Source organism: Staurois parvus, unplaced genomic scaffold, assembly GCF_062004578.1.
Source record: "Staurois parvus isolate SC_StPar_1 unplaced genomic scaffold, SC_StPar_1.0 ptg000122l, whole genome shotgun sequence".
In the NCBI taxonomy this organism is placed as follows: domain Eukaryota; kingdom Metazoa; phylum Chordata; class Amphibia; order Anura; family Ranidae; genus Staurois; species Staurois parvus.
Genome location: NW_028317918.1, coordinates 6468548 through 6495900, shown reverse-complemented (window position 1 = coordinate 6495900; position 27353 = coordinate 6468548). Strand labels below are relative to the sequence as shown.

The 27353-nt window shown below is 41.3% G+C and overlaps 1 protein-coding gene across 1 annotated transcript in view; it reads left to right on the top strand.

Moving 5' to 3' along the window:
- Window positions 1-23869, top strand: part of LOC149467128 (cilia- and flagella-associated protein 337-like) — a 59918-nt gene extending 36049 nt beyond the window's left edge. The window contains exons 13-25 of the mRNA XM_089672188.1: window positions 4615-4709; window positions 4804-4858; window positions 4938-4983; window positions 5303-5365; window positions 8041-8191; window positions 9584-9673; window positions 9780-9838; window positions 13352-13493; window positions 15796-15835; window positions 16062-16150; window positions 17351-17511; window positions 21397-21479; window positions 21670-23869. Coding sequence (XP_089528314.1) covers window positions 4615-4709; window positions 4804-4858; window positions 4938-4983; window positions 5303-5365; window positions 8041-8191; window positions 9584-9673; window positions 9780-9838; window positions 13352-13493; window positions 15796-15835; window positions 16062-16150; window positions 17351-17511; window positions 21397-21479; window positions 21670-21832 — 1237 coding nt within the window. The 3' untranslated portion in view covers window positions 21833-23869. The remainder of the gene's footprint in view (window positions 1-4614; window positions 4710-4803; window positions 4859-4937; window positions 4984-5302; window positions 5366-8040; window positions 8192-9583; window positions 9674-9779; window positions 9839-13351; window positions 13494-15795; window positions 15836-16061; window positions 16151-17350; window positions 17512-21396; window positions 21480-21669) is intronic.
- Window positions 23870-27353: the final 3484 nt, after the last annotated feature.

The window sequence follows — 27353 nt, the reverse complement described above, 5'->3', positions numbered from 1 at the left end:
AAAAACATTGTGACCTCTGCAGACACCCCCTGATTGACTGACCTTTACGAGGAAAAAAATTATCATTTACAATGGATATTCCTGGATTATCCATACTTTTTCCCCATGATAGTGCTGGGTATGTCTGCTCAGTGTATAACCATGCTTGGTTGGCTGAAATAATTGTGCAGAACTATGGGAAGTTTTTTAAGAGGTATTTCAGGGGTTGAATCACAAATTAATATATAATATAGATACATATAAATACATACCAATCATAAATTATATAATATATAATTAATATGTATATATAATATACATTGATATAAAAAATAAATTATTATTACTTAAAATTATTACATATACATTTTTATACATAAACTCTATGCTATAATGTATAGACAGACTAAGAGGACATTGCTCTATGATTACAATGAATGAAAGTTGAGACTGTTTATGTACCTATTTTGTTTTTACTTTGGATTTAGTTTGGATTTCACTATATTTGTGTAAAGTGATCTAATCTCAGGTTGAATGTATTATTCTTATAGAGAAACAATGGTTGCCGGTAGTCCAAATGCTTGCTTAGCAACATCACATGAAGCCGTTGACATGTCATGTAACCTGCAACCTGTAATTATCCAAATGTGTGTTTATAGTGTCAGTTAGCAGACATATTCCCTCTATGAAAGGTAGTTAACTGTTCTTCTGAATTTAATCTCTCATTAAAATAAATAGGATCACGTGTCTGTTCATCTTCAGTTTGGACAACCTCTTGAGATACAGCAACAGTGAATAGTAGTAATAATGCTTTGTTCTCCAACCCTTTGCATTGCACTTCTCTTGATGCCTCCCATTAGGCAGGACTTTTAATTGCTTACATTGGTTGAGAGGTTTGGTCTAAAGGAAATCTATTTTCAGTGTTTTTCTTTAATATTTTTTCTGGCTTGGACATTCACTACACTGGCCTGTCTTATGAAAAAAGTAAGCACCATTGTACAGCTCTATGTGGCAGACCATGATTAATGTAGTGGATTTGTATCCTCTAATGATGTCTATGAACCACACTAATTCACACCAATACTCAAAGATTCACCCCAGGCTAATATGTGATAGAGGACCTAACTTTAACCTTCTGTTTACCACTATAAAGCTACAGACTCTTTATAGATGTAGCATCCTTCTAGAGTGGGCTGCTAGGTACTGTACATTTAGTTGGCTCCACTGTAATCAGAGGAGCAGGGGTTGATTAATTTGGGCTGCTCAGTTTCTCACTGGCTGCTGTTCTGTTACTTCTTCCTGTCTTCTAGAGGATTCTAGAATCATAGTGGGAGGAAGAATAGGGAATGCAGCCTAAATATTTCTGGAACTCCAGCCAATCCCTGGGGAGGTGTGCCCAGTTGGTGGTGAGAGAGCCCATAAACAGTCTGAGGCCTAGGCACCATGGTGCAGAATTCTTGGGTCCAGTTCTGCTGGAGGAGACCCCTGTGCATGGGCTCTGTCCCTGGGACAGATTTCTAGCAGTAGCCATTATGAAGACACCGATGTCCCAGCTAGGCTTAGCTGAGGGACCTATATGCAAGCTTGGGTTCAGAAATCAACTTGAGTCTGGAGAAAGTCACTTGAGAGAGCTGGGAGGAAGTTGGTGGGAAAAAGTCCAGCATTCCTATAGCGTGTGATTCTAAATTTCCCTCACTAGGAAGAGCCTGGTGGATATTGGCAGGAGTCAATCGATGATGATGGCTATGTGAGTAAGCTACCCCAGTGCTGAAGAGTTAGTGACTGTGTGTAGCTTTTAAGCTCTGGAAAGCATACTAGTCTCAATCAGCATAGAGATCCTGTGGGACATTCTTTTTTGTACTGTGCAGCCAGAAAATTGAGGAGTCCTCAAGATATTCAGTTCTACAGTTTATTGAAGTATACCATGCTCCCTATCCCAGATCCTTGTTCCCAGTAAACCCCCCCCCCCAAAAAAAAGAAACTTCTAGACTGTTCTTTGGAGCCAGTGGAAGAGTGAGAAAAATGCTGGGTGCCTGGCTGTGTGTGCACTAAGTTAGGAAATAGGACTGCATTCACGAGCAGCTCCTATGGATACACTACATATAAAACCTGTGATGAAAAAAATATAAAAACTACCAGGGCTGACCTCTTCTAAAATTGCTAGGTGCCTGCCATGCTGGTCCTCTGGCTTCAGTGCTCTCTGAGATACTGACCCAGAAGAATAAGATCGGGAAGAAGATTTTACTTGATGCTTTCTTCTGAGTTAATACTTAAATATTTAAAAATATTGAAACCAGTCAGTATGACAGCTAGGCCACTAACATTTTCAATAGGAAGTTAGCAACCGTGTGTTACCTGCAGGCCCAGACTGGGACAAAAAATAAGCCTGGGCATTTCAGATTGAGCAGACCATTTTTTAAAATCCAAATTACAAATAATGATAACCACCACTTTCTCAATTTTTTAAGTTATATTTGGGTTTTTACAGGCAGCTACCACTGAGCATGTTCACGTTCTGCGGTGAGGCCAAAGGGAGGACAGGTTTAGTTGGTGTCACTCCCCAGAGGCCCACAGGGCTTGTACCAGTTAGATACCCTAAGAGTAAACACAAATACAACCCCTCCTGTGCTCAGGGACCCAGAACAGTGGAGGGATGATGGATCAATAGTATAAAAATGATAAAGATGTATTTAAGCTCGACCCAAACCGATCAAAGGTTGTGCAGGTCCAATACAAAGCTGGGGAAGCTTGATACAAACTATAGTGAAGAACAAAAACAGAGCACACAAACCTTGCACATTACCTCAGTAAACATTTAGTAAATTTATTGATTTAGGAGATATACTCACAAGAGTAGTAATAAAACAGGCACATAAAATCCAAAAGCGCATCCTACAATATGGAGACACATGTGAATCCCATCTGAAGGGGAAATTCTCAGAATGATGCTGATGCATTTCGAAGGGGCATCCCTTCTTCATCAGGGCTAGCTCTAATGAAGAAGGGACCCCCCCTCGAAATGCGTCACTGAGGTACTGAGGTAATGAGCAAGGTTTGTGTGCTCTGTTTTTGTTCTTCACACCAGTTAGATACCTGCAGGTAAAAGCCAGGTGCATGATATATGCAATATAATTGCATATTTTATGTTGCAGATCTCACCCTCTCTGGAGCTCTCTGTAACATTAGCCAGCTCCTAAGACCAGGGCCGTCTTTAATATTGAATGGACCCTGGGAGATGTGCAAGAGAGAGGGGATGAGAGAGAGAAGGGGGGATGAGAAAGGGGATGAGAGAGAGAGAGGGGATGGGGGGCATAAGAAAGAGAGGGGGGATAAGAGAGAGAGGGAGGGGTGAGAAAGAAAGGGGGGTGAGAGAAAAAGGGGGGGTGAGAGAGAGAGGGGGGATGAGAGAGAGAGGGGGATGAGAAAGGGGTGATAAGAAGGGGGATGAGAGAGAGATGGGGGGATGAGAGCGCGAGGGGGATGAGAGAGTGAGGAGGATGAGAAGGAGATGGGGGGATAGGAGAGAGATGGGGGATAGTAAAGAGGGGGGTAAGAGAGAGAGATGGGGGGATGAGAGAGAGATGGGGGATGGGAGAGAAAGAGGGGGGTGAGAGAGAGGGGGGTAAGAGAGAGAGATGGGGGGACGAGAGAGAGGAGTATGAGAGAGAGAGTGGGGATGAGAAAGAGATAGGAAGGATGAGAGAGAGATGGGGTGGGAGACAGAGAAGGGGGATGAGAGAAAGAGGGGTGAATGACAGAGAGAGAGGGGGAGGTTGAGACAGGGGGTGAGAGAGAGAGAGAGAGGGGGTGAGAGAGAGAGAGAGAGAGGGGGGGGATTAGGGAGAGACAACTAGCCCTGTCACTGTCTGCAGTCCCTACTGTTGCCCCCATGTTCCAGTCCCTGGTCCTTGTATGTGGGTAGATGTGTCATTCATGTGATGCCAAGTACTTTCCATGCCAGCCAGTCCCTGTCTGCTTAAGCCTCCCGCCAGTCCTTGTCCTCTGTGCCCTCAGCCTGTCCTGCAGGTTGCGGTCACTGAGCAGAGAGGAAGTTGGAGCAGCAGTCCAGGCTCTGGAAGTGGCTTGCCTCTTTGGGGGTCAGAGAGGCGGTGGAGATCTCCTCCTTTCCAGGCTCTTGGTCCTAGCTACCCTTGCTGTCCACCTTTTCCACAGATTCTGTCTCCAGGGCCACCCGCTCGCCGTGTACACATGATATGCGGAGCAAGGCACATTCAGCCTGCCTGCACCGTGAGGACACCACTGTCAGTACTGGGTTTAGATCCGTGGGTTCCAAGGCCTTTACTTCCCTGTTCCCACTGCCACTGGACCAGGACTCTCCATCAGGACATGTGAACCAACACCCCGGCCCACCGGGCGAAAGCTTGGTGTGCCCTATGGCCAGTCTGGGCCAGGTTACCTGTTTTCCTTCACAACATTCAGTGGCACTAGGTCTCTTCTAACTATCTCATGTTAGAGACATTGAAGATGTGAGTTTCAGTATCAATTAATTATGCAGCATGGGGGACACTGACATAACCAAAATGTGCTGTACCATAAGTAAAACAAAGTATGCCAATGCTGGCTGCTGTTTTGTACCCATTAGACATATACTAATATAATGTTTTGTGTATACAGACTGGTTACAGGCAGTAGGGATGGCAGTGTGAAGCAGTGGGATTACATGTCAAACTCCATCACCTTCAAGAAGATGCTGAGACTAGGAAGTTCAGGTCTGTGCTTTTCAAGATTTATCCACACAACTCTCTTCCCTGTATTGGAGAGATACAGTACATTGAATAGGACTCATGTTTTTATGTTTCCCAGAACAACCAAGAGTTGGAATCAGTGACGTCACTTATGCAGAGCAGAGTAATTATCGGTATGTACTATTTACTCACTTGGCTGAAACTTTTTCTCTGTTCTACTCTGAACTGATGACATTATATTTCAATTGACAGGTATATAATATCAATTTCTTGTGATGGACAGATCCAAATTTTCCTGGTAAGATATCGGGCCTATTATGCATTGTGCAAAATGTATAGCAGTCAATGGGCAATCATCTGTCATCACTCTGGCTGCTCTAAATTGTTACAATGTCAGATATAACTTTGAGATGCTGTATAAAATACAAACCAATCTAACAACAAAGAGAAGATGCCCGTTTTCATGTATTGTACTTTTGTGGGCTGGTATTGTATAGAATAGAAGAGGAACACTGCATACATTATAATTTGTCCTTTATGTAGAAAACTATATGCCATGTGCATAGCTTTAAATGGACCAAAGACATTGTTATAGTTCATCCCACTTTATTTCAAAGGATCAGCATGAAGCATCAATTTCAGCTGAAGATTACCCACATTGCATCTGGGAAAATCATATGGTAAGTGAATTGTGTAACCTTTATGGGACAGACCAAAAAACACAAGGCTATACCTGATAGAAAATGTGATGTTTGTTACATACCTTGCTACAAAATATGTATTTTGAAAAGTATAAGGGTTGGTTCCAGGGGCGGACTGACAACTCATGGGGCCCCCGGGCAATAGGGGATCATGGGGCCCCTGTGTCCTTGCCCAAACTCAAAAAAGCCTATGAAAAAGGTACCAGGGGCATCTCATGGGGCCCCCTACTGACCCTGGGCCCTCAGGCAGTCCCCGAGTTTCCAAATGGTCAGTCAGCCCCTGGTTGGTTCACGCTAGGTGCGTTAAACCGCATCCAGAATCCATGCACAAAGTTTGCCATATATTCCAAAGGTTGTAGTTCACCCCAGTGCGGTCAGTTCCAGTGCTCTCAACAAAGGTACAACCTGCTACATTTTGTAAAATCTGGAAAGCATCAAAACCCAGGAAAATGCATTGGAAGGCATTGGAATGCACATTGTCCTAATTAAAATAAAGATTTTTTTGGTGTCAAAATAAATCAAGTAAAAAAATGCACTGGAAGCATTGAAAACGCATCAAAAACTCACATAAATGCATATGCTAAACCGCACCCAGGACGTTGAAATTGTGGCATGAACAAGCCCTAAGTCAATTTCTAATTTTCATGATGCCGTAATGTGATGCCAACTAAAATTGCAATCTATATGGAAAGAAATAATGAATTTAAGAAAATAATCAGGCTGGGCCCAAGCTGTAATAATTACAGTTGTTAGGACCAAGATTGCATACTGTACATTGCTTTGTGTTCTCCCAGCAAGACAACCATAGCATGATAGCAACAAAACTAATAACTGTACATGGCTAGATGGAAAGTATGCATTGCCTCCACATGGAAACTGACCGCAGATGTAAAATATATATTCACTTTGATAATTAATATATATAGGCAGTTTACATGGGTTAGTATATGCATTTAATGCTTTCTCTGGCTTAAAAAAGTATTTCATCTGATCTGGTTTATCAATGTGCCTGAAGGTAAGATTGTATTACAATATGTGTTGTTCCACAGTAATAATTATCTAATTAATTAATCTTAATTCATACAGTTAGAAAGGAGGTACATTTTGACTCAAAATAATAGTGTAATTTACAAGTGCTGACCTGCGCTCTTTTGACTTACCTGTAGCATTACTTTTAATGATAAGCCCACTTTATGGTGAACTCTGTATAGTAAATAGCTCTATGATAAAGTCATTATAGTTACCCTTAGAAAGAAAACCCTGTTACTTAGCCCTGTGCCATTCTAAAGCAATAACTAACACTGCTGAATAATATTTATTGGTGTGATCTTTTAATATACATACCTGAAGATAAAGTTAATAGACAAAGTATGATGGTATGAAAACAATCAGGCAAACACACCTCTGGTAATCATAACTGAACTCTTATGGTCTGAAACAGCCGTTCTGTGATATGTTTTTATGAGGATTGATGAAAGATTTGGAGGGGACAGGTTGTTGTTTGTTAAAGTTGTACAACCAAAGCTGGAATGCTGCCTTGGACTGCTGGTCAGTGGAAGTCCCGTGCCTTGGACAGCAGGGATGAGCAATATAATTTTGTTTTGCTGCGTTACATTAACCGCCTCCATGATGCCCTATAGCTCAAATACTGCTACAGGGCGGCAGGGCTGTGCAAAATCATGTATATATACATGATTTTGCATTTCTGAGTCGGGGGCGTGCGTGCTGCCCTACCCGCTCTGCCATTGGTGGCTGCAGCTGTTGATCACTGGGTCCCGAGATTCCCCGCCAGCACCTGGTGATCGCTGAAGAACACTGACAAAGGAGAGGTCTATATGTAAACAATACAGATCTCTTCCCTGTCAGCACCAGCATGCTGCTTTGTTTTGCTCTGCATGGAAAAGCAATATAGTAGCAGGCTTACACAGTAAATCACACACAGCACACTTAGTAAAACAGCGCACAGCACACAGTTAACCCTTTGATCACCCCAGATGTTAACCTGTTCCTGTCAAGTGTCATTAGTAAAGTGTCAGTGCTTTTCAGCACTGATAACTGTTAGTGTCACTAGGGATGTCAGTGTCAGGTAGTGTCAGAATGGCCTCAACAGTCCCACTATAAGTTGCTGATCGCCTCCATTACTAGTATAAAAAAAATGTTACAAAAAATTCCAGTATATATAGCGCCTTTTGTAGACGCTATAACTTTCACGTAAACTAATTACTTTACAGGTATTGGGATTTTTTTTTTTAGCAAAGACATGTAGCAGAATACATCTTGGCCTAAATTTATGATGAAATTTGATTTTTAATTTTTTTATTGGATATGTTTTATAGCAAAAAGTCAAAAATATTGTTTTTTTTTTTCAAAATTGTTGGTCTTTTGTTTATAGCGCAAAAAAATAAAAAACAAAGAGATGATCAAAGAAAGCTCTATTTGTGGGAAAAAATGACATACATTTCATTTGGGTGCAGCGTTGCATGACCGCAATTGTCAGTTAAAGTAACACAGCGTCATACCGCAAAAAATGGCCTGGTCAGGGAGGGGGGTAAAGCCTCTGGAGGGCAAGTGGTTAATATTGAAAGGAGAACAGTTAATTGGCAAGATGATTATTTGAAATGAACTACTGTGGATTGTTATTATTCGTTAAACAGAAAGAAGGGAAATTTTCCCTGGCTGCATCGTCTTCGAATCTCATGGCTACATCAAACTGTGCTGGTGAAGTCTGTGTGTGGAGCCTTGGGTCTGGAGATGTGCTTTCTCACCTTAAGGTGTCAGAGGGAGAAGAAGTGGACAATGGAACAGGTAAAATCATGGGGTGTTTACTTCCTACTCTCCTATCATTTTAAATAATGTTTCACCTTTTTACATAAACTACTAGGGTATGTTTACACCTGTGTTGCTCTTTGAAGATAAATCTGCAATGGATCGCTTTTCAGAGAGCAATGCAAGTGCAGCTGACAGATACTCAAGAGTAGGGGCGGACTGGCAACTCATGGGGCCCCCGGGCAATAGGGGATCATGGGGCCCCTGTGTCCTTGCCCAAACTCAAAAAAGCCTATGAAAAAGGTACCAGGGGCATCTCATGAGGCCCCCTACTGACCCCGGGCCCTCAATAGGGGATCATGGGGCCCCTGTGTCCTTGCCCAAACTCAAAAAACCTATGAAAAAGGTACCAGGGGCATCTCATGGGGCCCCTTACTGACCCCGGGTTTCCAAATGGTCAGTCCGCCCCTGCTCAAGAGCAATACTGCTGTGCCTGAATGCCTGTTTTTTTTTTTTAACAGACAAACATACTTTTTGAATGGTTGCAGCGAGGCCCCATTCACTTGAATATGTTATGTTCAGTTGCAGTACTGCCCTCAAAACATGGCAGGGAGGATAATTTTTGCCAAGCTGCAAAGCATTGTAGCTGCAGCATATCTACACCTCCATCTGGCTGACTTTGTAGCTTGGGGAAAGGGGCAGTTGGCAGGCAGTAAAAACATAGCTTCACTGCCAATTTTTACCACACTCCCATCTCATACTTTAAGGCTCAGTTTACACTTTGGTGGGGATAATACCCAGTATTGGACTTGGGCCAACTAGGGCACAGCATATTTTTGGTCACAGATGGCAGAAGCTCATGAAGAACTGTGATCATTTTTATTGGAGGACACACATTTCCCACTAAAGTCTCTAAAAGAAGTTCTTTCAGTCTGCCAGGATAACTTTTTTACCTATTGGCCCGTTGTCTTGTGAAATTTTATTTTTTAGATAAACTTATAATGCCCCTTTTATACAGGCGGACCTATCGGACCACCCATATGTCCATTAGACCTGCCTGCATCCAATCTGATCTGCCAAAAAGAGACGGATTGGGATCCATTCCCAATCCATCTAGTGGATCGGATACAGCTGGTTGTGTCCGCTCTACACAGATCCCTCGCTGTGGACAGATCCCTCGTTGAGCAGGCAGATCCACTTGACGAAGTCTGCCCTGTGTGAAAGGGGCCTAAAAGAGATCAACTTGCTGTCTTATCAATCCCATGTTAAAATCCTTGTGTTTATTTGCGGTATTTAATTTTATATGTACATGTGGCATGTATGTTTTTGCTGATTACATAAATAGGATTCTCTTTTTTTAAAGATGAACCCCAGCTAATGTTTTTCACCTATACATGTAGCAATGTATTTGCTTATGGCTTTTTTGTGTAGATGACTTGATCATCAACAAAATTCTTTTCATGGACTCAAGAGTTGATAGAAGAAAGGAAGCTGCAGTTTTAATTGCCAGTGGACTTAAAGGTAAGCTCTGATTATAAGTCAAAGAAAAATTAGGAATGGCTAGAAAATGCTTTCTTGTACTAACACCAGTTACCTTTAACAGCAAATGTGCCCTTGTTTGTTTCAGGCAATATTACATTCTGGAGTATTGCTGGTGGGGGCAAAGCCTTTGGAAGGTTTTCAGGTGTAAGTAATTCATCCCAGGTTACCCAAACTATTTTATGATTTGCAGTTTTCTGTTTGAGTTTGAAGTGGAGATGAACATAATACAATCCTAGTCTAATATGCCTTTCCAGTTCTTCAGAAAGTGAGAACTCCAATTTTCAATTGATCCTCTGGTGTCACCAAATGAAGTTTTTGTATTTCTATATGATACAGGTAACAGTAATGCTGTATCATCTGCCCTCTAGTGGATTCTCCAAAGACATATATGTTGATCTTATTATATGGAGATTATATATTGACACCAGAAGTTTATTTAAAAGGCCAAGCAGCAGCTACCATAGTCAAGATAGAAAAACATCCTCACAGATGTTACAGAAAGCTATAAGGCATACTCCAGCCAAAATAGGTGGATTCTGCTTTGAGTCCAGTTCTCCTTTAAAAAGATCTAGATTGATTAATGTAATGGTTCCTTTTAACATTTGTGATAACTTAGGGCTCTGTTTCTAAACTGAGTACTCTGAAGCTGAGATCCATGTATAATCTGAAATTAAAGAATGAGGATAACAGTGGGTTTTGTTTCTGTTTTTTTTTTTTTGTCACAATGGGAAATGGATACATAATGTATGTTTACCTACAATTTTGTACATGTGTCTGTGTGTAGAAAAAAAAAAAAATATATATATATATGTTTTTTTTTTTAGATATTGAGCTTGGCCAGTTCAGCTCAGTGGTAGAAGCGTATGTAGTGAGTCCACACCTGTCTGAACTGTGGTTTTTAATGCATGCCAGCCCACTTAAATCAGAGCTCCACCCAAAAAGTGTAACTTCCGCTTTAAGGCTTTGTCCACCGCTCTCCATTAAGGATTGGCACCTTTGGGGAGCTGGTACCTGAATTTGACAGGTACCCGCTCCCACTTTTGCTGTGATCACCTAGGCGATCGGAAGCATAAGTTGTCCATCCCCTTCCCTCCCAGTAGTCTTCTGCGACACATGACAGGTCCCAGAGGGCTACGGGACCATTCACAAAGCGTATCGCTACTTGTGCATGCGCAGTGGGCGCCTGACTGTGAAGCCGCTAGCTGTCACAGCCAGGTGCCCACAATGAAGATGCCAGCGCTGGGGACATAGGATGGCTGGTGAACCCAGTCCAGTGTGAGCACACCGCAAGATTGAGTGACAGGTGAATGTCTGTTTCTTAAAAGTCAGCAGCTACAGTTTTTGTAGCTGCTGACTTTTATTTTTTTTAATTTTGACTGGACCTCCACTTTAAACTATTAAACAAACTTAAGTCCAAAAAAACAGTTGCCCACGCAGGGGATTTTCACCAGCAAAAACAGACAACAGAAAAATCCAAGCCATCTGGCTCCCTCTTTGGCAGCATCACTACTTAGGCCTTAACTTTGGCTTTTGCACCCCTAGACCACCTTACACGGTATCTCTGTGTTTCCAGTTGCAGATCACTCTCAGCTCTCCTGGTTCTCTTAGCACTCCTAGTTTCCCTGGCTGTATGGGCCTGCTCCCTTGCCTTTCAATAGGACATTTCCTGGTACCCTGGCCTCTCACACTATTTAGAGATTCTCTCAGTTCCCTGAACTCACAACATCAAGTGCAGTTGTCACATTCAGGTCCACTGTGACTGTAAGGACTACTGTGCAACATGTCAACACAGGCCCATGAACAATAGGATTGTCACAGTTGATATACAATCTATTAGCTTGTAGTATTTTCAATAGCCTACATTTTACCCAGATATGATGTGCTACCAGCTCAACAGGCCAGCTGACTGTCAAATACATTTGTGCAAGGTATAGAACATGGTGCATAGAAACACAGGATTTACAGACATTAAGAGGGGCAAGATATATATATATATATATATATTTGTGTATATATAAAAGGGCTTTTTCCTTTTCCATGGCAATGCAAGTCTAGATTGGTATTACTACTTTAACATTGAAAGCAGCCTTTTTTTTTATTCTTTACACACAGCGACCAAAAATTGTATTGGCTTTTTTACTAGATCATCAGGTACATTATTCTCATTCGGTGAGTGCTTACTTTTGTAGCGTATTGCAGCTGTACTCACATAGTGGGTAAAGACATTGTAACAGAATACTTTTTCAAAGGCAAGTATCGTGCTCTGGAAAACGTGTTACAATACAAGCACAAAATAACAGAAGCACAGATTGCAATTGTTCACGATATCTCTTCAGGATATATCTGTTTAGTAGCTGTTGTTATAATTTCCAATGCTGCAAAGTACATTGTCTCTGTTTAAACTTTTACTAAAGAAAACACAGGGAAATATATGGGACAGAAACCAAAGCAACCTTATAAAAAAAATATTGATTTCAGATTTAACCACTTGTGTTCCCGCCTGTGATACCCTTTCTTTGCCAGGCCATTTTTTCAGTGCTGTGATAGTTTTATTCACAATTACTCCTTCATGCAACCGTACCCAAATAAATTTTATATAATTTTTACAATGCAGAGCTTAATAGCTATTTTTTTTTAATTTTCACTAAAGAAAGGAAAAACACTGTTTCCCTAACTTTCTGTTAAAATAAAAATGCCAGGACACTATGAGCACCCCCCCCCCCCAAATGACCCCTTTTTCAAAAGAAGGCTCCCCAGGGTGATTTAAGCTTTTCTACAAGTTTAAGCAGCCCCAAAAGTGCCTACTCAGGTTAAAAATAAAAGGAAAATAGAAAAGGCAAATTGTCATTGTTACAAATTGTTAACATTAACAAAGGTAACATTGTTACCTTTTACAAATTTGTAGAAATGCAACACAGGGCTTGGATTAGAAGAAGACAGGCTGCTTTTGTTTCATTACTTTAACATATTTTACAACTAATATGCATGTAAATAAATAATATATTTTATACCTTTATTTAATAATGTATGTTTCTGAAACTTGTGCAACCAAAAGGAATTATAGTCAAAGGAAAGGCACCAGTAACATAACCAAGGGCAAAGCCAAACTGAAAACTGACATTGGGGTAAAAAATTGTTTGGTAAAACCCTGGTTGTCACCAATAATTCAATTCACTTCCATGGTCCAGTTAATCAATATCTTATAATATTAGCCATATAATGTCTTTTCGTGCTTTTGTAGATTGTTGAAACATTGCTTTGAAGGGTTAGTTGACCTTTAACAAAAAAAACTGCCTTTGTAGATAAGGGGCATCTGTAGATAAAAACAAACTGTGCAGCTTTGACCTTGCTTTGTACCTCCCAAAGCTTGCCTGAAAAACTCCCAGCGATGTTATCATCCCATCCAACCAAGGTGTGATGTCATCTCTGGGAGTTTTTCAGCCAGGCTTTGGGAGGTACAAAGCAAGGTCAAAGCTGCACAGTTTGTTTTTATCTACAGGCATGCCTTACCTGCATAAGCAATTTTTTGGTAACAACTAACCTGTTAAACTTGAATGCATTACAATATTTGGACACCATATAAAAATGGATCATAAGAAAAATAAATTTCTTGCATTTTTAAGTATTTACCAGTACTGACTGATTCTTTTATTATAGTCAAATTACAAGTCTGTTGTTAGTGATATGGCCATCAGTGAAGATGATTCAATCCTGTGTGCTGCTGATGAGCACTTCTATGTCTACATTTGGAATATATCAGAGTATGCTTTGGAAGGACCAGAGGAAAAACCTCCTGTCTGTGAGTTATTTCTAAAACTTGTGCCTCAACATCCATTTAATATGTAATTCTTGGATTCAATTTATACATGCAAAGAAAGAGCTATTTAAAACAAATTGAAAGACAATTCACCTGACATTCGCCAAAATTCACCCAAATGTCTTTGGGCAACTTTCACTCAAAAGTAGAGTTTCACGAAATTGGGTATATTGATGGTCACCACTGGATTTTTTGCAAATACAGTTGCAAGAAAAAGTATGTGAACCCCTTGGGATTACGTGGAGTTTTGCATGAATTGGGCATAAAATGTGCTCTGAACGTCATCTAAGTCACAAAAATAGAAGAACACAGTCTGCTGAACATAATACTACACAAACATTAGATGTTGCCATGGTTTAATTGCACATAACATGTAAACATTCACAGTGCAGGGAGGTAACTGGTTGACCCTCCTTTGGCAGCAATAACCTCAACCAAACGTTTCCTGTAGTTGCAGATCAGACCTGCACAACGATCTGGAGTAATTTTTGACCACTCCTCTTCACAAAACTGTTTCAGTGTAGCAATATTCTTGGGATGTCTGGTGTGAATCGCTCTCTTAAGGTCATGCCACAGCATTTCAATCGGGTTGAGGTCAGGACTCTGATTGGGCCACTCTAGAAGACGTATTCTGTGCTGTTGAAGCCATTGTTTTGTTGAATTACTTGTATGCTTTGGGTCATTGTCCTGTTGCATCACCCATCCTCTGCGGAGCTTCAGTTGGCGGACAGATGGTCGTACGTTTTCCTGCAAAATGTCTTGATAAACTCTGGAATTCATTTTCCCATCAATGACAACAATCCGTCCAGGCCCTGAGGCAGCAAAGCAGCCCCAAACCATGATGCTCCCTCCGCCATGTTTTACAGTGGGGATGAGGTTTTGATGTTGGTGTGCTGTGCCTTTTTTTCTCCACACATAGTGTTGTGTGTTCTTCCCAAACAACTCAATCTTGGTTTCATCTGTCCACAGTATATTTTGCCAGTAGTGCTGTGGAACATCCAGGTGCTCTTTTGCGAACTTCAAACGTGCTGCAATATTCTTTTTGGACAGCAATGGCTTCCTCCGTGGTGTCCTCCCATGTACTCCATTCTTGTTTAATGTTTTCCTTATTGTAGATGTGTTAACAAAAATGTTAGCATGTGCCAGGGATTTCTGTAGGTCTTTAGCTGACACTCTGGGATTCTTCTTTACCTCATGCAGCATTCTGTGCTGTGCTCTTGCAGTCATTTTTACAGGACGACCACGCCTAGGGAGAGTAGCAACAGTGCTAAACTTTCTCCATTTGTAGACAGTCTGTCTAACCGTGGACACATGAACATCAAGGCTTTTGGAGATACTTTTGTAACCCTTTCCAGCTTCATGCAAGTCAACAATTCTTGATCGTCGGTCTTCTGAGAGCTCTTTTCTGCGAGGCATGGTTCACATCAGACAGTGCTACTGGAAACCAGTAAACCCAAAACAGGTGTGTGTTTTTTAAGGGCAGGACAGCTGTTAGCAACACATCCAATATCATCACACTGATTGGAGTCAAGGTTGGCTCACTCCGGGCTCCAATTCGCTCTGGGAGAAGTCATTAAGCTAGGGCCTCACATATTTTTTCCTCCCTGCACTGTGAATGTTTACATGCTATGTGCAACTAAATGATGGCAACATCTAATGTTTGTGTAGTATTATGTTCAGCAGACTGTGTTCTTCTATTGTTGTGACTTAGATGACGTTCAGAGCACATTTTATGCCCAATTCATGCAAAACTCCACGTAATCCCAAGGGGTTCACATACTTTTTCTTGCAACTGTATATATCTTTGGGAAAATTAAGGACTTATGTCTGGACATTTTCATCCCTTTTTTTAATGCATTCACATGTATTTTGGACATTTTTTAAATAAGGTTGTTATATTTTTGGGATGATTAAAGATTAGTGTCATCTTTAAACTATAAACATTTCACACATGTATGGATATTGTTCTTGAAATGTATTTTCACATTTTATGATGTATATATTTATTATTCAGCTATACACATAAATTATTATATAAGATTAGTGTTTGAGTTCTGTGAGTGATACACAGATTGTGCTGGCTTGCTGTCTTTCATTTTGTGTTGCGCAGACACATATATCTTTAGATGTTTGTGGCAGGACATAGCAGTGTGGTAGTCAGGAGAGGTTGGATTTTAGGCCCCAGTCTCTGGCCTCCCTTATAAATGTACACTGGCTACAATAAGTAATGGTTTTATAAACAGTATTGCATATGTTCATTATATTTTTTCTTTCCCCTGAACAGTACTGCACTGTTGGAGAGCACACCTTGGTGCAATTAGCAGGTAAGAGAATCATAAGGTTTGGAAGAATAGCTGGAGTCTGGACCAACATAAATCTGAAATATACATATGTAGTTTTTCTTATTAAATTGACAAAACAAATATTGTTTTATTATTTAATTTAATCCTGAAAATCATAAAGAAAGCATATAGAAAAACACTATACTTTCCTTTTAAAGAAAATCAATCCAATTCAACACATTGCTGTGTTTTTTTGCTATTTGTACAGCGTTATACCAGTGGTAAAGCATAAGGTGATAGTCACATCATCTCAAGACTGCACAGTAAAGCTTTGGACAATGCAGGGAGAATATATAGGTAAGATGTCAAATCTGTTATTTATGGGTAAAGTTTATGTATGTTTGGATTGAATTTACATATAATCAGTAATGAAACAGTCATGTAAGTTTGCACCTTTCACATGCTTCCAGCCTTTATTCTATTGTATTCCATCTATTTGCATGTACATGTTACAAATTCCAGTCAATACTATTGGGTGACACTGTTCTACAAATATCAAGAACGGGTTGCAATGCATTGATTCTCTCACATGTGCTCCCAAAGATGGATTTCCGAAACTAGTCCACATGTCATTTGTATTTGGAATCTATGCATGTTGTGAATCTCTATGTATTTTAATGGAACTGTAATTTAATGGAATATAATAAAGCTGTATATTAATACAGTTTCTCTATAATCCACATAAAATTCATGCCTACATATCATGTTTATAGCAATAAATGATTTACAGGGAAGTGGACAGCATACACAGATTGGTTTTCCAATGATTTCTAAATTTGTTTATATACAGTATGGTTCCTTTTTGGGTTTAAGTGAGTCACTGACCTTGAACAAGTATGGAGTATCATGATGTCTGTCTTGAATCAGACACTTCCACAAGACACAAACAAGTCAGCAAAGGCAGATCTTGTATTTCTATCATCCTAGATCTCTTTTAAATGATGTTTTACATGACATATGACAGGAGTGTGCGCCAAAGGCTGGGATGTTTCTTTTTAATCCTAGGCATCGTAGACTTATTCATCCAAGGATTGGATTATGCTTGCCTTTGAGCATCTGCTTTGGGTATATATCTTTGGGTAGATAAAACTGTAGAAACTAACAATATTATTAAACTGGTGACAGTAAAGTTGTTAATGTTTATATACAGTCATTTCTAGCATGTCCAGTGCATTCCCTGTATCTAGACCACCCATTATATAACCTGTCTACCTACCCTGCATCCCACTTCAACTAGAAGCTGATATTTGTCCCTATCCTTTAACAGCTCAGTGCAAGAACCTTTCTGGATGACAGGGGAATTCTGTGTAGGGATAAAATGCCATGTACCTGTGATTGAACACCTCCCTGGGTACATAGAAAAAGAGATAAAATCAAAGTTGCTGGAGTCACCTTACATTGCCTACACTTTGAAAGTACCGTTATTTCATATAGCTCTATGACCTGACAGTGTCACTGGAATATACAATGTGACAGTGATGTGTAATTACTTCCTAGGAACATTTGGACAAGGTAAACCATGGTGTATTAAGAACACAGAAGTTAAGGAGGAAACCAGCAATAACAACTTTATTGGTAAGAAACAAATGTCACCTGCTGTGTATGAATCCAGACAAGAGCCAGAGGAAGAACAGGAACAGCAAGACAATAGCTCAGAGGTAATATTGTTTAAGCCAAATTTCCAAATGGAACTGGTTTTCAGCAGGTGACAAGTTAAATGGTCTAATCTGCTATTAGGGATTTGGTTTGGGTTGCTGCTTCCATAAGTTTAAGGTGGAGCCTGCAGATTTGAGGTTTACCAATTTTTGGGTAGATTTGGCAGGGAGAATATGTTTTAAACCATAATTTACTGCACAGCCTTTGAACTATAGCCAACAGGTTTAAAAGAGACATAGAGGGTAAATGAAACGCCATTATTTTACTGCTAACATCCACTGTTTGTTCATTCAGGCATTGCTCCTGAACCTAGAAAGCCGCAATAGAGCCTCGGCCTCTAGGCGGCATTATATTGCTAATAATATTCATAAATGTTTGATCATTGCCTGTTACATGCCTTATTGGTGACTTATTGTACGGCACCCCTGTGTGGGCGATCAGCTGTTTAGGGAGAAATCAGGGTCAGTTAAGAAACTGTACTTTAATTCAGCTTACTATCTCTTCTGGGCAATCAACCCTTACTACTTTTTCTTTTGTTTTGTTCTGCAAGAATAGTGTCCACCTAAATGACCTCATCTTATATTGTTTACATTCACTGCACCGCCTTTCCTCTCTATAAAATAAAAGTTAGGTGTACACCAGTTAGGACTATTATACCTGATACCTTGCACGGATGCTGTCCAATTTTGCACTGATGTATCTTCTGCAATATCTTAAAGGATAACTCCATTTTCGTAGGAAAAAATTTCAAATAAAAAAGTAATGTAGCATATACAATTGCAACACAAGCCATATTGTAATTTATTAGTATTAAAAAAAATCCTTTTCCATCTGCAGTGTTGTAATTTCCTGTACAATTCGATGCAAAATAGTGACCTGGAGGCGTTCCATACACAGATTGTGTGCAGAACACCCTTAGAGATATAATTTCCTGCTTGTGTGATTGGATCACTGAATTTCTCAAAAGTCTATAAGATCAGAATTTAGGCATACTCAGCAACAACAAAAAAATCAGTTTTGGTGAGATGCTCCCAAAAGGTTCATCACTTCTAAAGGAATACAGACCCTGCCATTCTCCTCATTAGAGTACTGCAAGTGCCCTAGCTCAGTGGTGGGCAACCTTTTTTTTTCAACTGAGCCAAATCTTGCCAAAACCACGATTGAAATTTATTTTGAGAGCCACATTTTTAAAACTGAAAATACATCCCACATATAGTAATTCATCCCCCATAGTAATTCATCCCCCATAGTAATTCATCCCCCATATAGTAATTCATCCCCCCTATAGTAATTCATCCCCCATATAGTAATTCATCCCCCATATAGTAATTCATCCCCCATAGTAATTCATCCCCCATATAGTAATTAATCCCCCATAGTAATTAATCCCCCATATAGTAATTCATCCCCCATATTGTAATTCATCCCCCATAGTAATTAATCCCCCATATAGTAATTCATCCCCCATAGTAATTCATCCCCCATATAGTAATTCATCCCCCCTATAGTAATTCATCCCCCATAGTAATTCATCCCCCATATAGTAATTCATCCCCCATAGTAATTAATCCCCCATATAGTAATTCATCCCCCATAGTAATTCATCCCCCCTATAGTAATTAATTCCCCATATTGTGTCAATTCACTTACCTTTGCTCCGCGCGTTCCTCTCGCCATGTTCCCGTGCCGTTCCGGTCTTCAGGGCGGACTGTGAGAGGAGAGGAGTTCGTCACGCTGCCCCGCCTACATCCTGGCTGCCCCGCCTACATCCTGACAGCCAATGTTTGCCACGCTCCGCGGACCGGATTAAAAGGTCCGCCGGGCCGTAGTTTGCCCATTGCTGGGCTAGCTGCAGAGTCCTGACTTTTGGGGCGGCCGCCCGAGAGGAGGGAGGGGAGCGGGCGCCCGGCACACAGAAGAGCCGCATTGAAGTGTGTAAAGAGCCGCATGTGGCTCGCGAGCCGCGGCTTGCCGACCACTGCCCTAGCTGATCAAAAAAGAAAAAGTCACTCCCATTCAGAATCAGTCTTGCTTGAGACGTGATCAATCAAAGAGCTATTCCTTCAGAGCAGAAACAAGTAGGATTCTGCAACAAAGTTTGTTAAAATCCTTTCAATGTACATTGATCACCCAGTGGGGATTTTTCTTTCTCAACAAAAGTGGAGTTACTCTGCAAATCTTGTTGTAGTGAATTTAGGCCTAGCAGATTAAAATGTTCTTGCTGCTGGCCAATGTTACAATACTGAATAAAAATAATAAGGATTTGAGGCACCAAATGTGAAAAAAAAATATATGTATATATAAAATATGAAGCTGCCCCTAATATGGTGGATGACCACGCTGGTGCAAATGTTTATTAGAAATAGGTAGGCGCTACATATACATATGTGAAATGTGCAAGTACGTAAGAGGCTAGTATCACTACATGCCCCTAAATAGAACCATTATAATTGAACAGATTCTCGGGGTAAATGCTATATTCCCACAACCTATACAGAAAACATATAAACCAGAAAATAATAAATAAAAGTCTACAGGTAGTACACAGCACAATGTGTGTGAGCTTCACAACCTGTGCTGTGTGCTAGAAGGACTAGGACATTGTGCTGTTTACTATGGGGATGTTGACTGTGGTCTGGCACCAAATCTGCATAAGGATTACTCCATACCGAACACCATACAAGTATTGGAGGCATGTTGAGAGTTCCTATTCCTTAGCTTATGGCCATAAACAGAGAGCTGCTTGAGGGTAGTTATTACTGAAATATGACCAAAAAGTGCATCTGACCACCTTAATTGGGGTCAAAAGGTCTGGTGAGTGAGCAATCTTTTCTTTCTCCTGCCGACACGTGGTGAAGATAAAAGTAACTTTTTCTGGTATGGGTCACAGTATAAAGAAATTGAAAGGACCAGGGGCGGACTGACCATTTGGAAACTCGGCACTGCGTGAGGGCCCGGGGTCAGTAGGGGGCCCCATGAGATGCCCCTGGTACCTTTTTCATAGGCTTTTTTGAGTTTGGGCAAGGACACCGGGGCCCCATGATCCCCTATTGCCCGGTGGCCCCATGAGTTGTCAGTCCGCCCCTGGAAAGGACTGTCACTTTTATTTAAGCACAAATTTACCTGTGGACTTTTATTTATTATTTTCTAGTTTATATGTTTTCTGTATAGGTTGAGGGAATATAGCATTTACCCTGAGAATCTATTAAATTATAATGGTTCTATTTAGGGGATGTAGTGATACTAGCCTCTTATGTACTTGCACATTTCACATGTTTATATGTAACGCCTTCCTATTTATAATAAACAATTTTACACTACTGTATCATCTCCTGTTTCTTAATTCCTGTAGTAAAACACCTGCATGTACTCTTTGTCTCTAGTACATTTTGGCCTATTATCTCCGAATAAAACTGTCCAGCTACTGGACAGTTTTATACATTGTTTATCCTCTGCAATATCTTGTAATCCAGCAATATTATTGTAGTAAAGCCCCACCCTGTTCTCTTTGTCTCTAGTATATTTAGGCCTAGACGTGCTATTTAAATTTGCCCCATCACTGCCCAATTTAACACTGCTGTGCCATCTCTGCTCTCTTAATTCTTAATGCTTAGATTGTTTTTTTTTTCATCAGGGACAGCCTCAGCAAGATATTGGTCAAATATATTTGAGTGTCACAGAATTATAGAGTTCCTTTATGCAAACTTATGTGGGTACAGATATGTTATTTTGGCCTTGGAAAATATAGCCCCAATATTCAGCAAACCCATTTCTCCAGCTTTGCTTCGTTGCTTTTATGACCTCTGGTCAACACTGGTTAAGGTTAGTGAAAGCTGTCATTTGACTGCACACAAGAAGTCCCTTAATTTTTTTTTTATATTTTTCAGGGAGAAGTATTTTCCATTTCAATAGATCAAACAGACATTGCAAAAGATCTAAAGGAGCTAAACACACTCAACTTCAAAAACAGGTAATCTGTTGTCTTTATCACTGCAAGTTTACGTGGTGCCAACTAGGTTATTAAACTTCATTAACACACATCTGAATTTCATTGACACCAGTGGGTAGGTTACACATTCCTGAGCTAAATTATGGCATATTTTTTGTATGTTTAGTATTTTGAGTATGTTTGTATGACTCTTTTTTGTCTCCTTATTCAGGATAAAAACTATGGGCTCTAAGCAGTTGGAACTCCAGCATTCATGGGGGAGACTCGGTGCTTATAAATTCTTACAGATTTGTGACTTGATACCTGTGCCATCTACCATCCGGAAGCCAAACCTAAGAGCAGAACTTAATGACCCATATGACCTATCATTCTAGCTCTGTTAGTCATCGGTAACTAACAGGAACCAGTGGCTGTTCTAACCTGGTGCACCAGACCTGCCTAAATAATGACTGGATGTTGCTGGAGATACTGTAAATATGATTTTGCTACATTCCTGCTAAAAAAGCTTTAGTAACCAAAGCCATAATCATTGTCAGTGGTATCACTAGGGTTGGTGTCACGTGGTGCGGTAAAACATTGTGTCACCCCCCCAAAACCGGCCCCTGTAAATGATGCGGTCAATGCTGCCATACCGATCTGTGCATTGATGGGGGTGACACCATCTCAGTCGAATATTACTTCAAACTTGATGGTGTCACCCAGGGCTGCCATTAGAAATCACGGGGCCCCGTACAACCTACCTAACAGCCCCCTTCCACCCCCCAATTTTTAAAAATATATTTTTCTACTTTTTAAAAATGTTTTTTACAATTTAAAAATTAATTTTTCACAGTTTATTTTTCATACTTTTTAAATGTACCCGCCTTGCACACCAGTTCCCCACTGTGCCCCCTCATTCCCTACTGTGAACCCTCCTGCTCCCCTGTCCCCCAAACTGTCCCTGCACACCAGTTTCCCATTGTGACCCCCACACTGTTCCTACACACTAGTTCCCCACTGTACCTTCCCTGCACACCCATTCCCCACTGTGACCCCCTAGCCCCGCTCCCAAACACTGTCCATACACAGCGGTTCCCCACTGTACCCCCCACCTTCCTTCTGAAGAAGAGCAGAGCTGCTGCCTGTCCTCCTACTACAAATCCCTGATGGTCTGGGAGGAGATTGAGGGAGGTGATATTGTGGCAAGCCAGGACATCCAGGGCACCCACCCTGTGGTTCCCTATATTATGCTGCACATCCAGCTGCTGGCTTCTCTTTGTCCCAGCTCTATCCTCTCCAGCTCGGGCTGCACTGCAGAGAGAGACCCAGGCAGAGCTGCAGATACAGGGAAGAGAGAGGGCAAAACACTTGAGGGAGAGGAAGGGGCAACAGAGGAATGTGAGCAGAGCCCTGCCCACCGGGAGAGGAAACGGGGGAACCTGGTGTGGATAGCACAGGGAGGGGGATCGGTGCAGCGGGACAGGAGGACAAAACAGAGCAATGCCCTGTGTCTCTGTCTCCCCCCAGCAGCTGAAAGCCAGGGGGAGGAAGAGGGGAAGATACTGGCTTTCAGCTGCTGGAGAGACAGAGACACAGGGCATCGCTCTGTAATTGTCCTCCCGTCCTGCTCCCTGTTGGTGGCCCTAGTGTCGCCCCTCTGGCAGGTGTCACCCAGGTGCAGTCCACACCTCCTGCTCCCTCATAGTGACGTCACTATTCATTGAGGGGCCAAAGTTTAAGAAAGGGATGCTATGTAGAAACTTCTATAGCTATCAATTTTTTCTTAGCACAGAAACATACATAAAAATATTTGCTCAACACAAAACAGCAAGGCAATATCAACCAATATGTACATGCATACTTGAAAAACAGGTTTGTAAAGTAATGGTAACATATGACAGGTTGAGGAGCTAGATCAAAGCTTTTTGTTGCTCACAGAATTATAGAGCTTCTTTCTTTAAATACACAAATACAACCAACCTATGTGATCCTCTTCCATATTCAGGATACCAGTAGAAAACCATAATGTAAATATAGATTTATTAAATTGCTTTGTGAAGAATATACTGTTGATGTAATACAAGATTTTGTTGTAAAGTACTAGAGAACATTTGATGGCAGGTCCCACATCTCTGTTGTCAGTTCTTCACAGTTAAATCCGTATGTACCATTTTTTGTTCTGTCACGCTCAATTATGAAACAAAGGTGTGTACCAGGATATATTAGCTCTATGTAAACAAATTATAATGTTGCTTTTTAATATGTGAACATAATAGCATTTGTAGTATGCAGGAGGAACTAAACCCCAGAGTAATAATAAAGTATAAAATAGTATATTCCAAATCGTGTACTGTATACTTTTTATATTTTACATTGTTTACAAGACAACCTTATCATTTTCATTTTTCTATATATTAAATTTTGACCTATAACATGTGTTTAATTTTGAAATTATATTTAGTTACTTTTCTTTCTCGTGTCATGGTTTTCCACTTTGGTATGTCCTTCAATTCTTAACTTACAATTTTAAATTTGTTGTTTTTTATGGGCAATTTGTAAACCCATGGAGCGCTTATGTCAACCACAGTGGAGGTCACAAAAACCTCAGGAGAGAAGAACTTAATTTAGGATTTTTCTTTCTTTGTAATGAAAGGGGCATTACACTGAAAACTGATATTTTAGGTCTTGACAGATGCCAGTGAATTGAATCACCCAGTGGCTCTATTTAAATCTTACTGATTCGGGTAGCAAGATCTCTCTATAATAGCTCTGTCAATGTGGAGTTTTTATCCTTCAGGGTAAGTCTAATTTTTCATTGCTCAGCATCATTCTCTATGGTATAAATGTAAAGTAAAAAAATCCAACAAACGGAGTAAGCTGCAGTAAATGTGGAAAGACCGGGAATCCCAAATATAGTGATGTTTCAGCTGGAGATCCTACATGTGAAAAGGCTGGAATATAAGTTTTCACAGACTTATCCTTTCTACCTGCATAATGTATGATTAAAATAAACTAATTTTGTAAATGTCATTTACAAAAAATGGATGAATAAGATATTCTCTTTTTGTGCTGCAGATATTTAATGTAACTTTTCACACTGCTATATGCATAGCTGGCAAAATTCTATATAGGGTTGTACTTTGTAAGCCCAACCTCTTCCTCTTCCCTGACATACCTTATGTTAGACCCAATGCGATCATCTCTGCAATGCAGGCAATTCATGGCAGGTGGAAAGGGGTGGGAGGGGCCAGTAGTTTATCTAGGTTTTGTGCTGCCCTAAGCAACACAAAAATCGGCCACCTCAACCTTTCCCACGGAGAGAGCCTGACGCCGACCAACACGCCCCCCCCCACTATGGAGAGAGCATAACACTGACCAACAACCCCCCAAAGGAGAGAGCCTGATACTGACCAACACCCCTCCCACACCACGGCGAGAGCATAACAACAACCAGCAACCCTCCCCCCAAAGGAGAGAGCCTGACACCAACCAACACCACCTCCTCCCCCCTGGCGGAGAGAGCCTTCCACTACCACTGCCTCCCCCATACACCCACCACCACCCCCCTCCCATCCCTGGCAAGAGAGAGAAAGAAACTCACAGACACTGACCTTCACAGCTCTGGTCATCCCCGGGAACAAGAGTCGGGCTCTGCATACACTGTCAAGCAGCCCGCAGGCTCTCATGGATCCCACCTGGTCCACATGCAGCGTGTGTTCCTTGTTCTGGGGGTCAGCACTGCACTGCTGAAAAATGCCACCCTAGGCAAATGCCTTGTTTGCCTTGTGGTAAATAGGCCCCTGGGAGGGGCTGGTAGGGTGCTTTACATCACAGCACCCTGCCTCAGTACTCCCCTCAAGAGCCCTTAGCTGTAATGAAGGCAGTGGGCTGGATCTTAGGAGGAGTTACACAAATATCAAATGCCTTGATAGGTTGATGTCAGGCTGGAGGAGTGGGTGTCCCTAGGAAAGCTGTATATGCATTCAGATTTTAATAGGAAAAGCCCACGTGTGCTGCCAAGCCTTCATGATTGATTGAGAAAGCTGAAATCTAATGATTGAATAGTCGGGCCAGAGACAGTAGGCCTGGGAAGGATAGAGCTAGATGATGCTGGATGTCCTCATGGCAGAAACAGAGGTGGGCTTGTTGTAGTTCCTGCAGGCACAATTGGATGCCACTGTTCACCATGATTTTGCCCTTGTGCAATCCTGTAAGTTCCCTTTTATGGATGAGTCCTGTCTGTGGGTTGGTAGGGAGACTTTCTGTCAATTGCCCTAGCTGACTAAGGGAAATATATGCATGTGGTGGATGGAAGCTTCAAGGAGTAGCAGTGAGTGAAAACCAGGGTGGAATTTTGTGTTTCCTGTAGGCTGGAAATCTCCTGGACCGTAACGTAGTTGTGTGGTGTTAGACTTTCCCCATGTGGGGAAGCAAAGGAATACTCTTAATGGGAAAAGATATGGACTACAGTCTGTGAGTACTGTAGATTGTGGGTGCTGTAATGCTCCTCCTGGTGCTAGGGAAGTAATACATTGAATTCTGAACTGTTATGGAAACTGTTGTGCTCTGCACAGTTGTTAATGTAATATACTTACTGTGAGAAAGACTCTGAAGATTTACCTGTTGAACAAATCTTAAAATTAGTGTTCTTTGCTGCAAGTCAGTATGCTAGACTGGTTTCTCTTGTTCCTAGGAAGTTAATGGTGTAGCCAATACCATGGCAAAAGTGAGATTTGGCAGCTGGTTCTGGTCAGGAGTGTGATGTGGTTTAGTAACAGAGGTCTGTCCATGGCAATGGCCAGGTGGTTTCTCTACCATTTGAGCACCTGTGTCTCAAGGCTTCATGTGTTGGATAGGATCCCCCTTAACCTCAAAACACTGAGTGGTCAAGGTGTTGTGAATTCGTGACTTCTGATAAGCCCTAGAGCAGATGTAACATGGAGGCGTCGTCAGAGGAGCAGGAGCAATAGAGACATACTTGGATAGCAGCATTGTCACTTAAGGGAGATGGTAGTGTTAGATACACTAGCAGATTTAGCTGGCCTTGACAAACACATTAAAGTCAAACTCCAATACTAACACTTGATAAGCAGTTACAGCAATTGTTTTTTTTTTTCTTTTGGGATAAAGGTTTTATGTAAATGAATAAAAGCTGACCTTTGTAAGCACCCCATCATTGGTAAATGGTTTGTCTCAATCCTCTAACTATAGCCATTTCTGCTGGATAGCTTGGACTGTTTGTAGCACTACCCTCGTGAGGGCTGCTGTATTTCTAGGTATACCTAAGCTCTGCACATCCAGGCAACATGCATTTTCCCCACTTTCATCCACAGTCAGTGAACAGTCCATGAGCTTGGTTTTTGTTATTTGATTAGGGGAAAATAACTTGGATAGGGTATTAGGGATTATGGGATGCCCCACTTGACTGAAACAGTACACAGAGACAACGCCCTTCCTATTTACAAAAACAGATCCTGGACTGTTCTTTTACTTGAAAGACATCAGTCTTTGCAGATCAGTAGCAACAGCCCCTTACAGGCAAGGAACTCGCAGCTCCTCTGAAATCAACTTAGCTTCTTGTAACATACATGCAGAGATGTCTCCTCTCCCCTGCATAGCTGCTCCCAGCTTCACAGCCTGCAGACAATATCAGCCCTCCTGGCTGCTCTGAAGATCTCCCAGAGCAAGGGTAAAGGATTAAGCACAGTGCTGTCCTTTGAAAGCTTGCTACATGTGGCAGTCTTTCCCCTTGTGAATCCCTGGCTGTGCTGATGTACTCACTTTGTCCTCTTTGCTCCCACTGGTCCCAGGCGTGAAACCTGGTCATACTGTACTGCTGAATGGATCCTCCTGAGCCAGCCTGAGCCCTTCCTGGAGCCCAGCCCCACCAGACCTAGGGGACCCCTCCCAGGCCAC